This window comes from Myotis lucifugus, unplaced genomic scaffold, assembly GCF_000147115.1.
Source record: "Myotis lucifugus unplaced genomic scaffold, Myoluc2.0 scaffold_90, whole genome shotgun sequence".
Lineage (NCBI taxonomy): Eukaryota > Metazoa > Chordata > Mammalia > Chiroptera > Vespertilionidae > Myotis > Myotis lucifugus.
The window spans coordinates 3,191,904-3,208,870 of record NW_005871138.1 but is presented as its reverse complement, the minus strand read 5'-3'; the positions used below and the strand labels follow the sequence as shown (position 1 = coordinate 3,208,870).

Below are 16,967 nucleotides of genomic sequence, written 5' to 3'. Positions count from 1 at the left end.
GTGTAGGAGGCAGCCAATCAATGATTCTCATTACTGATGTTTCTATCCTCCCTTCCTCTCAGAAATCAACAAAAATATATTTTAAAAAAATACTCTGTACCTAGTCATTTTCTAAGCATTTTATCTACAAGTAAGGGGTGGAGCTGGGATTGAAAGTCCAAATTCATAGTCCTGTCCTCAAAATGCTGGCCGCCAGATTGGGTCGATGCTCAACCCAGAGCCATGGCGGTTGGGCAGGAAACATAGAGGACCTCTCATCTTACCAGGCATGGAAAGGAGACGCAGTCCCACACACCCCGAGTCCTGGCAGACAAGTGCCGGGATCCACATGGAATCAGAGTTGTGATCCATCCTGGGGGTTGGGGGGGGGGGAGGAGAAAGGGACAAGAATAGGGAGAGTGAGATGTGTGTGACCCCTCACATAAGGTCACAGCGCCTGATCCCTGTCTTGCTCCTGACTTGGGCTGTGCCCTCTTGACCTGTCAGAGCCTTGGCTTCCTCCCCTTGGCCCAGAGACAGGCGTGGTTGTCGGTGACTCTGGGGCACTCAGCGGAGGATGGGGCTCACCGTCTGGACTCAGAGCTCCCTCCTGTTGATTCCAACAAAAAAATATTTTTAAAAAAATACTCTGTACCTAGTCATTTTCTAAGCATTTTATCTACAAGTAAGGGGTATAGCTGGGATTGAAAGCCAGCAGTCTGGCTCCAAACTCCATGCTTAGAACCTGGTGTCATTGCTCATGTAGTAATAATTATACCTGGGTCTTAGATGATACTTTCCTGAATGAGGCAGGATGGTTACTATTTTTCCTTTTTGCAGGTGGGGAAACTGAAGCCCAGAGAGAAAAGCTGAGTGGCTCAAAATCCCACTACAAGTTTCCTAGTGTAATGCAGAGGACTGCGATTCCAGCCAGATCGCCTGCAGCAGATAGTCATCATACAAGCAAATGTTTATTGTGCTCTCACCAAGTACCAGGTACTGCAGTAGGTGCTTTACATGCATTTCTAAACTAATCATCACAACAAGTAGAGATCCTCATAGGTATTCTCAAGGTTCCCATGTTACAGACAAAGTAACAGAAGCTCAAGAGAAATGAAATGGCTTGTCTGAGGTCATGCATTTGCTGGCCAGCAGATCTGGGGTTCAAACCCTGGTGTCCTGACTCCCAGTCCCGTGCTTCTGCCTTTGCGCTAGATGCCACAGGGGGGCAGCAGAGCGGAGAGTAGGCAGTCAGCAGGTGGGTGCTCTGGGACTCATCTCTACCTTCTCTCACCCTGCCACTGCCATCTATGAGTTTAGCTAAACCTGTGCTTAAAACTGTACCACCGCTTGGGATAATGAGCCGCATAAGTTGATTCCCCATGGTGTAAATTAAAGCTTCCTTTAATTTCTCCTAAATCTTTCTCTTTCAGTATTGGAGGGGATAGGGGGGGTGGCGAAAGACCCTAGGACAAGAAGAGTTGGATTCAGAAAACAGTCTATAGTCCAAATAGTGTTTGCTTGTGCTGGCAATTCCTGAGACACAAACAGCAGGTGACATTTATGTAAACATCTCATCTGAGCATTACAGAGGCATGAGAGTAAGCAGCGCCTGGATTTTCATGTCTTTCAATCTGTCTTGTTTCCTATATTCCCACTTAACCCAGTTTATAGTCACAAGAAAGCTACTAGATACTTACTCGTTGAATGAATGAACCCCCACTCTATAGACAAGGAAACAGAGACACAGTAGCAGGGATCTAGCTAGGAAAATAAGACTATGCCAGACGATTCTGGGAAGAGGGAATCTAATATGGAGACTTAGTTACAAAGTTGGTGGGCAGAAAGAACAACCAGGAGAAGTTGAAGCAAATTTGAGATTAGTAACTCAGGAAGCCACAACCTTCCCTGCGGCTGGATCTATAAAGGGAGGAGATGGCATTTCCAAGACCAAGAACTGGGGCCACCCAGAGAGGAGGAGCTGGGGCCATGATGGGCCTTAGTAGCAGGAGCTAAAACCACAGAGGAAACACTGTAGCTGCTGAAGCCACCCCCGCCCTCAAAATGAGGTACAGTGAAACAAAATGAGCTATAATTAGCATCGGCTAATTGATATAAACAGTAGTTAAATTAAGTTCCTATAACGAAATGATGTTGAATGAAATGACTATTCAAGGACCTGCTGTGTATGAAACAGGGATCTTATTTAATACTGACGGCTATTACCAAGAACAGTTACTGGTACATAGTAGGTGCTCAGTTAATCTCCAGCCATTGACCAAAGAGTTATATATGATACTGTTATTCTGCCTGTGAGCCCAGGGCTTGTATACCCTTTCCCTCTGCCCCAGGCACAACAGAGGATGTGTGTTCTACACTCACCCAACCCTGGCTCAGAGACCTCTCATACAGCTCAGGGGACCATCTTGGAGGGGAAGGTGGTGACTTCTGGGCCTGTGAGGAAGGGGCATGCACAGCAGATGAGAGTCTGCAGCACAGAACTAGCAAAGGGAGCTAACATTTACTCAGCACCCACTGTGTACCAGATGCTTATACACTTTATTGCATTTTATTCTCACAGGAGCCTGCAAAGCACAGATCATTTTCCCCATATTAGAAGTGATGAAATGGGAGTTCAGGGAGGTGAGGATGTTTGTCCAGCTGGATTTCAACCTTGGATTGTCTGGCTCCAACATCTTGCTCCTTCCAAGATACCAGCTGCCTCCTACTGAGGGCAGGGGAATGGAATCTGACTTCCATGTCATATAGAAAGCTCCATGAGCCAATGCTGAGGCCAGGTTTCAGATGAGTGCCAGCTTTAGAACACAACTTTGACAGCTGTGCTGAGGCTGGCCTGGAAGCAAGTGGTGCTAAACTCGCATTCCTAGGAACAGGAGCTGTGATCATAAAGATAAGAGATGGCCAGGGGCTGCAGCAGGGCACTGCAGAGGTGCTGGGCCCTGAACAGAATGTCCTTGGGCTCTGCTCCCAACAGGAAAAGCTCCCTACTAACTGGCTCTGTGACCTTGAGCAAGTCATTCAACCATCTCAGATCAATGCCCTAACTTGTCACAGGGTCACCATGCCTGCTGGGTTGCCATGGAATAACATCAGATAATGCAAGGAGACAGAACTGGGGCAAGTCCGGGCCAGGGCTCCAATACTAATTAGTTGTATGATCTGAGGCAAGTCACTTCACCTCCCTGAGTCTCAGTGTTCCCAGCTGTATAACAGGCATTGTACATCCCCCCCAAATTGCCATGAGAATGCAGTGATTGAAAGCATGGGCTCTGCTCTAGCCAGTTTGGCTCAGTAGATAGAGTGTCGGCCTGCAGACCAAAAAGTCCCGGGTTCAATTCCAGTCACGGGCACGTACCTTGGTTGCTGGCTCCTCCCTGGCCTGGGCCCTGGTGGGGGCTGGTGCAGGAGGCAATCAATCAGTGTGTTTCTCTCACATTGATGTTTCTGTCTTTCCCTCTCTCTTCTACTCTCCCTAAAAAAAAAAAAATCAATGGAAAAATATCCTTGGGTGAGGATTAAATAACTAACTAAATAAATAAATTAAAAAAAGCATAGGCTCTGGCCAGTGTGGCTCAGTTGGTTGGAGCATTGTCCTGTGCACTGAAGATCTTAAGGTTCGATTCCTGGTCAGGGCACATACCTAGGCTTTTAAAAAAATAGATTTTTATTGATTTCAGAGAGGAAGGGAGAGAGAGAAACATCAATGATGAGAGAGAATCACTGATTGGCCGCCTCCTGCATGCCCCCTACTGGGGATCGAGCCCAAAACCCAGGCATGTGCCCTGACCTAGAATCTAACCGGTGACCTCCTGGTTCATGGGTTGACATTCAACCACTGAGCCACACCAACTGGGCTGTTTCAGTTTCAATCCCAGTTGATTCCTGGTGTATATAGGAGGCAACCAATCGATGTCTGTCTGTCTGTCTTTCTCTCATTCCTCCTTCCTTCCTCTCTAAAATTGATTAAAAAACAAAAAAGCATGGGCTCTGGAGTGTAATTGCCTGGGTTCAAATCATGGTTGTGACAAGCTGTGAGCTGTGAGCCTTTGATTGAGCTCTGTGCCTCAGTTTCCTCCTTTGTAAAATGGGGGTGAACATAAGCACACTCCCATCATGAGTCGTGATGATCAAATGATATAGTCAGTCAACAGAAAGAGCACAGAGCAGTTCCTGGACCAGTAAGCTCTGGATCACTGTGAGAAGTCATTAGCCCTGGGACTGGCATCTGATAGCAACTAGAGCTGCAGGCACCCCTTTAAACGCTAATCTTCAAAGCAGGCCTATGAGGTAGGTAACATTACTGTCCCATTTTATTCATGAGGAACGGAGTTATTCAGCGGTCCGCTGATTTGCCTGAGGTCACACAATGATCAGAGAATAAACCAGGATTTGAGCCCGGCAGTTTCTCAACCACACACTCTTTTATCCCTAATAAAGATTCCATAGAGAGTCTGTTATGTGAGAACACTTTCTGAGAGCAGAACAGATGGCAGTTTGCGTCCAAGTGCTACTAAAGGCTGGAGGAAAGGCTGGGTGCTTGTGGCCAGAGATCCAGGGAGGAGGGACAATCTGCGCAGCTTGCGTTTGTATCCAGCAGGGGGCGCCCGCTGCCTTCGCCAGCTCTCCCAGACCTGAACCAGGCTGCTGGGCTGCTGGGCTAGTGGCCTGCGCAGAGCCGGTCCAGACAGACCTTGGGGACACAAGGAGGGATAGCAGAAAGTGACAGGGTTGGCCTGTGCGAAGCCAGGGGCACTCCAAGAGGGGTTTATCCCCCCGTGGTTCTTTTTTTAAAAAAATATATTTTATTGATTTTTTACAGAAAGGAAGGGAGAGGGATAGAGTCAGAAACATCGATGATCCTGCACACTCCCTACTGGGTATGTGCCCGCAACCAAGGTACATGCCCTTGACCGGAATCGAACCTGGGACCCTTGAGTCCGCAGGCCGATGTTCTATCCACTGAGCCAAACCGGTCAGGGCCCCCCCCCTCCCCCGTGGTTCTTAAAACGAGCTGCCAAGCTGCATCACGCATTTTCCAAAAGATGCAGACGCTTCAGCCCACCTGGCCCCTCCTCCCACATCAGAATCTTCTGAGTGAGGCATCAGGGATCTGAAACTTTTAAAACTTTGAGGGCATGCTGTAAGGGAGAGAAAATCAGTAAACTGGAGCTATAGATATTACCATAGATAATGCTCAAAAATGTAATGTTGAGGGGAAAAGCAAGTTGTCAAAATGCATAGAATTTAATGTGCATATAAGGAGAGGAGGGAGGAGAGTCCAAGGCAAAAATACAAATGGCTGCCTATTCCCATCTGAATCGCACCCTCATGCCTCCTTTTGTGTGTGGGCACTCCAGCGAAGGTTCAGCTCCACTTACTCCCCACCCTACCTCTCCCCAAAAGGTCACCCCTTGGCCTAGGGTGCACACTTAGGTAGTTGGCTCCCCCTCAGGAGGGTGCACCCTGGAGAAAGTCCCGCTTAGGCACTGCATAGCGCTGGAGGCTGTTTGGGCCTGGAGTTCTGGGGTCCAGAGTAACCTGACTGTGGTCTACAGGAGGCTCACAGACTCCATGTGTGCATGCTCCCTTGGAGTCCTTGCCCCATGAGGGCACAGACAGAGAAGGGCCAGAAGGAGACCCCTCTAAAACTCAGGGTCCAAGACCCGACTTGCCTGGGTCTAAGAACTATACTGTATAGATGAACATTATTTATATAAAGAATAAAACATGCAAAACAATATGCTGTCTATTGATAGATAAGGAAGTTATAAAAGATTTTTAAAAAATATTTTTACTGACTTCAGAGAGGAAGAGAGAGATAGAAACATCAATGATGAGAGAGAATCATTGATGGGCTGCCTCCTGCATGCTCCCTACTGGGGATGGAGCCCACAATCCGGGCATGTGCCCTTGATCAGAATCAAACCTGGGATCCTTCAGTCCACAAGCCAATGCTCTACCCACTGAGAAAAACTGTCTAGAGCTAAAAGATTTTTTTAAATGCATGGGAATAAAAACATGCATGTCTGGTTCTCTGTCATGTGAAAACAAAGCAAGAAGGAGGCTGCCTGCAAGCCAGAAAGAGAGCCCTCACTAAAACCCGAGCATACTGGCATCCTGAGCTCTGACTTATAGTTTTTGGAACTGTGAGAAATAAATTTCTGTTGTTTAAGTAAATAACAGCAAAAAACAAACAAATGAACAAAAATGGATATCTGATAACATCAAATTCAGAATGGTGTTACCTCTAGGGAGGGGACGGGGAGTGAGGTTGCAGAAAGATGTACAGGGGTCTTCAAATTGTGTCTGTCATGTTAAATTATTTAATACTAGAGGCCCAGTACATGACATTCATGCACTTGGGGTGGGAGGGGGGGTCCCTCAGCCCGGCCTGTGCCCTCTCAGTCCAGGAGGCCTGTGATCAATTGCCCAAAGAGGTAGGCCCCGCCCATCCACTGCAGCCCCCAGTTGGTGGCCTGGGCCTCCCTCTTTGGGGTGATCGTAGAGCCCCTGATTGATTGCCCTGCCGGCTGGTGGCCTGGGCCTCCCTCTGCAGGGTAATCATAGGGCGATGGCTGGGCCCCCAACCAATCACATTGCACCCGCCTTGGCTGGTCTGGTGCCAGTGGGTGTCATAGCATGGTCATCTGGAAGATCATCCAGACGGTTGTTCTGCTGTTCGGTCATTTGGTCGATTTGCATGTTACACTTTTATTATTATAGATGGGTGTTGGGAACCTGAGTTTATTTATTTATTAGAGGCCTGGTGCACGAGATTCATGCACTTGGAGGGGGGTCCCTCAGCCCAGCCTGTGCCCTCTTGCAGTCCGGGAGCCCTCGGGGGATGTCTGACTGATGCAGGGAGCGGGCCTAAGCTGTCAGTCAGACATCCTTAGCACTGCAGCAGAGGTGGGAGAGGCTCCCGCCACTGCTGCTGCACTCGCCAGCTGTGAACCCAGCTTCTGGTTGAGCGCACTGACCACCAGGGGGCAGCTCCTGCGTGGAGCGTCTGCCCCCTGGTGGTCAGTACGCATCATAGCGACCGGTCGTTCTGCCATTCAGTCGATTTGCATATTAGCCTTTTATTATATGGGATTTTTTTGTTAATCCTTGCCCAAGAATATTTTTCCATTGATTTTGTTTTTTTTTAGAGGGAGTGGAAGGGAGGGAGAGAGAGAAAGAGAAACATCGATTGGTTGCCACTCCCACATGCCCATACAAGGACCTGCAACCCAGGCACTTGCCCTTGACCAGGAATCGAACCCGAGACCCTTCGGTGTGTGGGGGCAGACACTCTAACCACTGAGCATACTGGTCAGGGCTGTTTCATTATTATCTATACTTTTCCTATGCCTAAGCTATTTCATAATTTAAAAAATTAACCTTAAAAAGCGGTATACATAAGGGTAACATATGTTCACATTTTAAAAAAATTCAAGAAGGCCCTGACCGGTTTGGCTCAGTGGATAGAGCGTCGGCCTGTGGACTCAAGGGTCCCGGGTTCAATTCCGGTCAAGGGCATGTACCTTGGTTGCGGGCATATCCCCAGTAGGGGGCGTGCGGGAGGCAGCTGATCAATGTTTCTCTCTCATAGATGTTTCTCACTCTCTATCTCTCTCCCCTCCTTTCTGTGGAAAAATCAATAAAATATATTTTTTTAAAAAATTCAATAAGTATGAAAAGGTATGAAGTTTAGGTAAAAAATCTCTCTCCTCGTTCCCCAATCTTGAGTGTGACTTTCTATACATAACTACTGTTATCGGCTACTTGTGTACCCTCCAGAAAATCTTTAAAGGTCTGCACACACTGGATATATAATACTAAGTGTTGTGGACACCCGTCCCCCCAAACACACCCTTAATAGTTCTTGTCTGAATAGTTTTCCCTAAGCACACATAGATACATCTTGTTCTTTTTAGTGACTGAGTAGGATCCACTACCCAGAGATGTACTATGTTTAACCAGTTCCCCACTGATGAGCACTTAGGTTGTTTGCTATTATAAATAGTGCTGCAAAAAATACCTTTGAACCTATATGTTTGCTTGAGTTGTCAGAATAGTACAATGAACACTTATGTAAGTATATCTGTAAGAGAAGGATCTCAGCAGTGAAATTGCTGGATCAAAAGTTCTGTCCATTTAAATTATTTCCAAATTACATTACCAAAGTTCATACCACTTTACATTCTTACCAATGATAAATGAGGTTGTCTGTTGCTCCATGTCCTTACCAACACCGATTGTTTATCTTTGCCTTATTGATTTGTCAGAACTCTTTGTATATTAGAGAAATGAATTCTTATCTTCCCCTTACGTTATAAATTTTTCCCAGTGAGGCACTTAAAGTTTTTTAAAAGTTGATTTCAAAATTTGTATTCCTATTTATTTTTTTATTGAAGTGAAATTCACATAACATAAAATTAATCATTTAAAAGTGTTTTTTTTCAAGTTCACAATTCAGTAGTATTTAGTACATTCATAATGTTGTGCAATCACCACCTCTAACTAGTTCCAAAGCATTTTTTATCACCCCAAAAGGAAACCTCACACTCATCAAGCAATCTATCTCATCCCCACGCCCCTTCCCATCAAGGCTATTCTTGTTTTGTTGTTTTTGACCATCTGGTTTTACCTAATGAAATGTATGAATCTTTTTTTATAACTGCTTTGCAATTATGTATTGTGCATATAAACTTGCTTCCCCCCCACTCTGCGATTATTAAAAAGCAAAAAAAAAATTATTAAATTTTTCGTAACAGTGAAATCTTAAAAGTTGGGAACCACTGTTCTAGATCACCCTCACTAGCTTGAGTTCTAGAAGGCAAGCACCTCCGCTTGTCTCCATCTCCAGCACCAAGCAAAACTTAGAGAATAAGGCCCTAGCTGGTTTGGCGCAATGGATAGAACATCAGCCTGCAGACTGAAGGGTCCCAGGTTCGATTCTGGCCAAGGGCACATGCCTGGGTTGCTGGCTCGATCCCCAGTAGGGGGCGTGCAAGAGGCAGCCGATCAATGATTCTCTCTCATCATTGATATTTCTATCTCTCTCTCCCTCTCCCTTCCTCTCTGAAATCAATAAAATAAATTTTTTTAAAAAGTTAGAGAATAAGTATTGAGTAAATGTTTGTTAAAGGCAATTCTTACCTCAAGATTATAAGAAAAAAACGCTTTATATTCTCATGATGTCCTTTTAGGGTGTTTTTCCCCTTAATTAAAAGTTTCATCCATCTGGAATTTATTTTGGTGAATAGAATGAGGTAGAGGTACAGCTTTATTTTTTTCCAAGTGGCTAGCCAATTGTACCAACACCATATTGAATAATCTGTCTTCCCCCACTAAATTGAAATGCCACCTTTAGCATATACTAAATTCCCACATGTATTTGGGTCTATTTCTGGACTCCCTATCTTGTCTTCGTGACCTCTCTGTCTGGGATTCTGTATTTTTCAAAACTCCCCAAGGGATTCTGATGTAGCTGATCTGCAGCTGGTGCTGAGCTAGAATGGCTATGTTTGCGGATTCTTAGCAAAAGGAAGGAAAAGAGTATCATAAAGTGAAATTTCATTTTAAGGGCCTATCTTTTATTTTGAGATTATGTCCTTACTAGGCCTTTTAAATTTTTTAAATGAATGCTGATAATAGTCATTCTGGTTTATTTATTTTTCAGTACATTTTTTTAAGGAGTATAACATACATAGAGAAATGTACACAGATCATAAGTGTACAGCTTAAAGAATTGCCACTAAGTGAACACCCTGGAACACCTAGGGCTGTTGTAACAAAGTACCACAAACCTGGTGGCCTAAAACAACAGACAGTTATTCTCTCAGTTTTGGAGGAGAGAAGCCTGAAGTCAGGGTGTCAGCAGGACCATACACCCCGAAGGCTCTGGGGGAGAATCCTTCCTGGACTCTTCCAGCTTCTGGGGGCTCCAGCAGTTCCGTGGCTTGTGGCTGCATCACTCCAATATCTCTGCCTCCATCTTCACACAGCCTTCTTCTCTGGGTCTCCGATAAGGTCACCAGTGGGTTTAGGGCCCATTCTAATACAGAATGATCTCATCTCAGGATCCTTAACTTAATTACAGCTACAAAGACCCTTTTTCCAAATAAGGTGACATTCATAGATTTCCGGGGAGAGAGGCACAATTCGACCCACTACAACATCATGTAACCAGCATCCCACGTCAAGAACTGGAGCACCAGCACAGCCCTGCAAGAGCCCTCATGATCTGCTGGGCAGTGGAGTAACCACTGTCTTCACTTCTTATTCCCCCCCAACTTTTATTTTGAAAAATTCTAACTTCCTATAAGATTCACCTAGGCTCATGAGTTGTTAACATAGGGACACATTCACTCACCCCATGTATCTATCTCTCTCTCTCTCTCTCTCTCTCTCTCTCTATATATATATATATATATATATATATATATATATATATATATATATACTAGTATATATAAAATGTTTTCCTCCCTCAGACACAAGGGAGTTAACTGCAGACATCCTCATATTTCACCCCTAAATCCTCCAAATAACAGGCAGTCTCCTCCATAACCACAATACAATTATCCAATACACAATCAATATTCTCCAGTTGTTCCATGGATATCCCTTAATGTGGCTATTTTAAACCCCAGCCCTAATAAAAACTTTCATATTACTTTTAGTGTTCATGTTTTGTTTTTAAATATATATATTTCTGTTGATTTCAGAGAGGAAGAGAGAGAAGGCGATAGAAACATCAATGGTGACAGAGAATCATTGATTGGCTGTCTCCTGCATGCCTCTGACTAGGAATTGGATGGGGCATGCAACCCCAACATGTGCCCTGACCTGGAATTGAACTGTGACCTCCTGGTTCATAGGTCAGTGGTCAACCACTGAGCCACATCGGCCAGACCATTTTAAAAAAATCATTATTACTGCTTTAAATTTTTTCTGGTAAAATGAAGACTTGGCAATTTCCTGTCAATTCCCAAATACGTTCGAATTCAAAAGGTGAGTCGCTGCTATGGACTAGCATCATGGTTCACAAGAACTTTCTGGATGCCGCCAATGATCTATGACTTGTGCTGCTCAGTATGGTTGCCACATGTGGCTAGCAAGACTGAGGAACTGAATTTTAAATTTTATCTAATTTTCATTAATTTAAATTGAAACATGCACACAGGCCTCATGGCCATCAGGTCAGACAGCCCAGGTCTAGATCAACCAACACAGTTGGGGGCTGAGGTCTCTTGTCCTCAGCCCATGGTCACAGAGGAGGTGCTGAGTGATGGGGGCACAGAGAGGTTGAGGGGAAGCTCTGAAGTCTAACTCGGCCCTCCCACCCTGTCAGCCACCATCCCCATGTCACTCCTTCCTCAGTGGTCCATACATACGGTATATTCTGTGCGTCGACCCTGAGAATAAGGTGACGAAAGGTCTCCGCTGTGGCTTAATCAGAGTGGTTGTAAAAGTCTGCGAATGTATTTGTCTTCACATCAGTTTGTCATCCCCTGAGGTCAGGGGCCCAGCTCAGTGTCTGACATTTAGAAGGAGACTAGTAAAGGTTTGCGGAATGAATGAATGAATGGTATGCATGAAGGTGCCTGGCAGAGTCTTCCAGGTCAATTTGAAAGGCCAGGACAGAGAGGACAGAAGAGATGGGGCTGTTTAGTGAGAAGAGTGCTGGTCGGACTCAGGAGACCCGAGTTTCATCCAGCCAATGGCAAGTCTCTTCCCTCCTCCCGGCCTCAGTTATCCCAACAGTAAAAAGAGGTGGCAGGGCTAGATCGGGCTCAGGGCTCTCCCAGGGACAGGGTCAGGGGAGATGGGGCTGTGAAGCACCTCCTCTTCATCTGTACTTACATCCTGGAGTTCCCTTGAGATCCAGTCTCTTAAAAAGGTCTGGAGCTTTAAGAGTTGGGGGCCTCCAGAGTCAGGGGTGGCTCCCAGAGTTTGTAAGGTCAGGCTGAGGACAGGCCGAGCAGGGTTTTGAGGAAACTCCCCGCTGCCCTCAGAGGCTACAGGTCTGCTCTGGGCCTGCACCTGACCCAGGGGGTGTTTGCTGGGATTTTCCTTCTCAGGTGGTGAGCCAATCCCTACAAGAAGGGGGGCATGGTTCAGCCTCAAATCTTAGTGCAAGAGGAGAAGGCAGGGGAGTGTCCTTCTTACCCATGCAGGGACAGAAGGAGCAGAGCTCCAGGGTATATGTAACCTGCCTCGCCCCACCCATGGGTGACTCAGGCTGAAACTGGATGCCATCTAAGGCATTCTCCCTGTCTAAGCCTCATTGGCCAGTCCTGCCCATTGCTTTCCATTTGCCCCTCAGGAAAATGCTTTTGCATTGAAAGGTAGTCATGGGAGGTTGTCAAGTCTGCAAAGCCCTGCTCCTTGCCCAGGTGGCAAACTCCTCTTCACTCTTCAAAACCTGGTTCAGATGTTATTTCTGATAAAGCCTCCCCTGACCTTTTACCTCTCCCCAATAGAATTAATCACCCCCTCTTCCAATATGGACTCTGGAGCCAGACTACCTGGGTTTGAATCCCTTCACTGCCGCTTACAAGCTGTGTTACTTTGGGCAATTTACTTAATTTCTCTGTGCTTCTCTTCTTTCATCTGTGAAATGGAAAAAATAGCACCCACCTCACGATTAAATGAGTTAATACTAGTACATATAAATACTTATGTCAGTGCCTGGCACTTATTATGAGCTAAATTAAAAAAGCTGACTAGTATTACTACTGCTTTTCTATGTTTAAGAAATACCTGCAAATACAGTAAACACAGCAGATAAGGTTACTGCCCTCATAATGACCTCAGCTTGCAGGGAGAGATAGATGAATAGACAGGAAGTTCACTCTGAATTGTGAAAAATGCCACAAGAAGGGAAGTGGTTGGCTGAGGGGGTGCATGGGAACACGGAAGAGCCTCCTTCTCAGGTTGGGGTGGTCAGCAGCATTTTCCTGGGAGAAATGACATCTCAGCTGAAACCTAAAAGATGAATAAGATTTAGCCAGACACGGGGGAGGGCAGAGATGGGAGGCCTGGGAAGGGTTTGAGGCAGGGGGAATGGAGAGTGCAAAGGGCCAGAGGCCAAAGCATGGCATGTTCTAAGGACTGAGGTTGGAGGGATGGAGGAATAGAGTGGGAGGGTGGGCTGTCATAGGCAATGGTTGTTGAGTGCATGTCTTTATGGTCTGACTCCTTTCATGTTTTTTTTTAAAATTAAATCTTTATTGTTCAGATTATTACAGTTGTTCCTCTTTTTCCCCCCATAGCTCCCCTCCACCCGGTTCCCACCCCACCCTCTGCCCTTACCCCACCCTCCACTGTCCTCATCCATAGGTGTATGATTTTTGTCCAGTCTCTTCCCACACCCCCCACACCACTTCCCCCCTGAGGATTGTCAGTCCACTCCCTTTCTATGCCCCTGATTCTATTATATTCACCAGTTTATTCTGTTCATCAAATTATTTATTCACTTGATTTTTAGATTCACTTGTTGATAGATATGTATTTGTTGTTCAATTTTTATCTTTATCTTTTTCTTCTTCTTCCTCTTCTTAAAGGATACCTTTCAGCATTTCATTCATATAATACTGGTTTGGTGGTGATGAACTCCTTTAGCTTTTTCTTATCTGTGAAGCTCTTTATCTGACCTTCAATTCTGAATGATAGCTTTGCTGGATAAAGTAATCTTGGTTGTAGGTTCTTGGCATTCATCACTTTGAATATTTCTTGACACTCCCTTCTGGCCTGCATAGTTTCTATTGAGAAATCAGCTGACAGTCGTATGGGTACTCCCTTGTAGATAACTGTTTTTCTCTTGCTGCTTTTAAGATTCTCTCTTTGTCTTTTGCTCTTGGCATTTTAATTATGATGTATCTTGGTGTGGTCCTCTTTGGATTCCTTTTATTTGGGGTTCTCTGAGCATCCTGGACTTGTAATTCTATTTCTTTCACCAGGTAGGGGAAGTTTTCTGTCATTATTTCTTCAAATAGGTTTTCAATATCTTGCTCTCTCTCTTCTTCTGGCACCCCTATAATTCGGATGTTGGTACACTTGAAGTTGTCCCAGAGGCTCCTTACACTATCTTCATATTTTTGGATTCTTTTTTCTTTTTGTTTTTCTGGTTGGGTGTTTTTTGCTTCTTCATATTTCAAATCTTTGACTTGATTCTTGGGATCCTCTAGTCTGCTATTGGGTCTCTGTATAATATTCTTTATTTCAATCAGTGTATGCTTAATTTCTAGTTGGTCCTTTTTCATATCCTTGAGGATCTCACTGAATTTATCGGCGGTTTCTAGAAAATTCTTGAAAAACCTTATAACTCTGGTTTTGAACTCTATATCCAGTAGTTTGCTTTCTTCCATTTCTGTCATTTGTGACCTGTTTCTTTGTCTTCGCATTTTGGCTGCTTCCCTGTGTTGATAGAGTGGCTTTGTATGCTAGGTGTCCTATAGGGCCCAGTGGCTCAGCCTCCCCAATTACCTGAGGTAGAGACTCTTGGTGCACCCTTTGTGGGCTATGTGCACAGTCTTGTTGTAGTTAAGCCTTGACTGTTGTAGGTTTCACTGGGAGGAATTGACCTCCAGGCCAATTGGCTGTGAGAATCAGCTGTGGTTATGGTGGAAGAACTTCTGTGCTGGAGACACCCTTCTGGGGCAAGACTTGCTTCAGTGGGGCTTTGGTGCTCACTGAGTCTGCCCCCTGAGTGTGTCCCTTATGGATCTAAGGAGTTGTAATCTGGATGGTCCCACTCTGACCACTGGGTACACTGGCTCTTGGATCTCTAAGGAGGTGCTAATTTAGCCTCTGCCTGAGGCTACCCAGCAGGAGCTACAGAGAGATCTGCAGATTCCTTTTCCTTGTTTGGGGTTTGGAGGTGCCCAGATGAGGCCCAGCTGTGAAGTAATGCAAGCTGCTGTGGGGCCTTGGGCCTTCTTTTGGATGTTCTGGGTCTCTCTGACCCAGCTGCAGTTAGTTAGGTAATTTTAGATTGCAAAGGGCCAGGGCATTCATATGCAAAAGCCTCTGGGCACAACTTGGGTGGGGCGGGGTCTCAGGGAATCAACAGGGCAGAGCAAACAGCTATGGCTGATCCTCAGTCCTGCCCTAAGACAGTCCTGTCCTGTCTCACTGTTCCGCGGTAATTTCTGCAAACACCTCTGAGAGAAAGCCGTCCTTGAGTTCCGCCCGATGCCAGACAGTCCAGTTTCTCCCCGTATGAGTCTGGGTCCCCAGAGACTGGCCCAGAACTGGCGTTCAGAGCAGTCGGGAGCTTGTGTCTCCCTCCCGATTGAAAAAGACAACCACGTCCTCCGTTGCCAGCCCTTTCCACATGCACTTTACTTCCACACCTCACCTCCTCTGAGTCTCAGTGTGCTTTTCTCTTTCCTTCTAGTTGTAGAATTTCCACTTGGCCAGCCTTCCTGTGGTTCTGGATGATGTCCGTTTTGTCTTTTAGTTGTATTTTTGAAGTGGTTGTGCGAGGCAGCAATTTCCGGTGTTTACCTATGCCGCCATCTTGGTTCTCTCAAAGGCACAGAATTTCCCACCTCCTCCTGTCCCTTGTGTTGACGGGTATCTCCTTTCATGTTTTGAGAGCTTTTGCAGGACAAACGCATGTCTCCTTTCTTTCCACATGCCCAACACCCACCGAGCACCCAGCCTGGCACTCTTCAAAGCTTCAATACATGTTTGCCAAAGGGAAATGAAAGAGGAGAACATTGCCTTTCCCAATAGAGCACTGGCTCCAGCAACCTTTTCATTTGATTATACTAGTACTTGTGAGTTAGGCATTCTTAATAGCTTTGGGAAGTCAAGTTCACTTGTTAGTTCAGAATTGTCATCTGCTGTGCATCCCAGAATCCTGTGAATTGAATAGTTCTGTTGGGACAAAGTCAAGTTCTGAGCCAACCAGGTGACCACAGGTCCTGCTCCTATGAGTCCCTCTGTGGATGAACTTTCAAACTCCTGGATGCATACGAAGGAGGTGGTACAGATGCTATAGGTCCGTGAATTATACTTGGAATAGCAAGGTGCTAGCCAACATTGCCTTTTTCCCTGGCCCTAATTGCAATGGTGATTGTGAAAGCAGGTGGAGCCAGGTTTTGTAGGGCCTCGGATGTCAGGCTAGGGCAGGGGTGGGCAAACTTTTTGACTCGAGGGCCACAATGGGTTCTTAAACTGAACCAGAGGGCCGGAACAAAAGCATGGATGGAGTATTTGTGTGAACTAATATAAATTCAAAGTAAACATCATTACATAAAAGGGTACGGTCTTTTTTTTTTTAGTTTTATTCATTTCAAACGGGCGGATCCGGCCCGTGGGCCGTAGTTTGCCCACGGCTGGGCTAGGGAGTTTGGTCTTCATTCTGGAGATAGTAGGGAGCTATGGAAGCTTTCTGATCATGGTCAGGGATTGCTGACCAAGATGTGCATCTGGAGCGTGGGTGCTGGGTACTGGAGGGCCAAGCTATTTACCACCAGGCAAGAAGTGGGAGGGCTGAAGCTCAAGCAGTGTCAGTGAGAATGCAGAGGATGGAGGGTGTTATGGACTGAATTGCCCCCCCACCCCATTCATTTGTTGAAATCCTATCCCAAAGCACCTCAGAATGTGCCGGTATTTGGAGATAGGGTCTTTAGAGAGGCAATTAGGTTAAAACAAGGTCACGAGAGCAGATCCATAATCCAGTATGACTGGTCTCTTTATAAGAAGAAGAAATTAGGACACAGACACACAGAGGGAAGACCACGTGAAGATACAGGGAGAAGACAACCATCTACAAACCGGGGACACAGGCCAACCCGGTCCTCACCTTGATCTTAAACTTCCAGACTCCAGAAGTGTGAGAAAATAAATTTCTGTTGCTTAAGCCCCCTAGTCTGTGATACTTTGTTATGGCAGCCCTAGCAGATTAATACTGAGGGGATGGATTTAAGAGGATTATCAGGTTGTCAACTGTTTGGATGACATGG

At 45.7% G+C, this 16,967-nt stretch overlaps 1 protein-coding gene across 2 annotated transcripts in view; it reads left to right on the top strand.

Moving 5' to 3' along the window:
• The window catches only part of PCIF1 (PDX1 C-terminal inhibiting factor 1), a 51,833-nt gene extending 34,969 nt beyond the window's left edge, over positions 1-16,864 (top strand). Inside the window, exons 17-18 of one of the 2 annotated variants that reach the window (XR_002829911.1) lie at positions 820-975; positions 16,705-16,864. Coding sequence is in view for 1 of the 2 variants with exons in the window: in XM_023756208.1 (XP_023611976.1) it covers positions 820-832 (13 nt within the window). In the remaining variant the exon portion in view is untranslated. Of the gene's footprint in view, positions 1-819; positions 1,399-16,704 lie in introns of those variants that run through there. The other variant, XM_023756208.1, reaches the window with a different exon arrangement.
• The last annotated feature ends 103 nt before the right edge of the window (positions 16,865-16,967 follow it).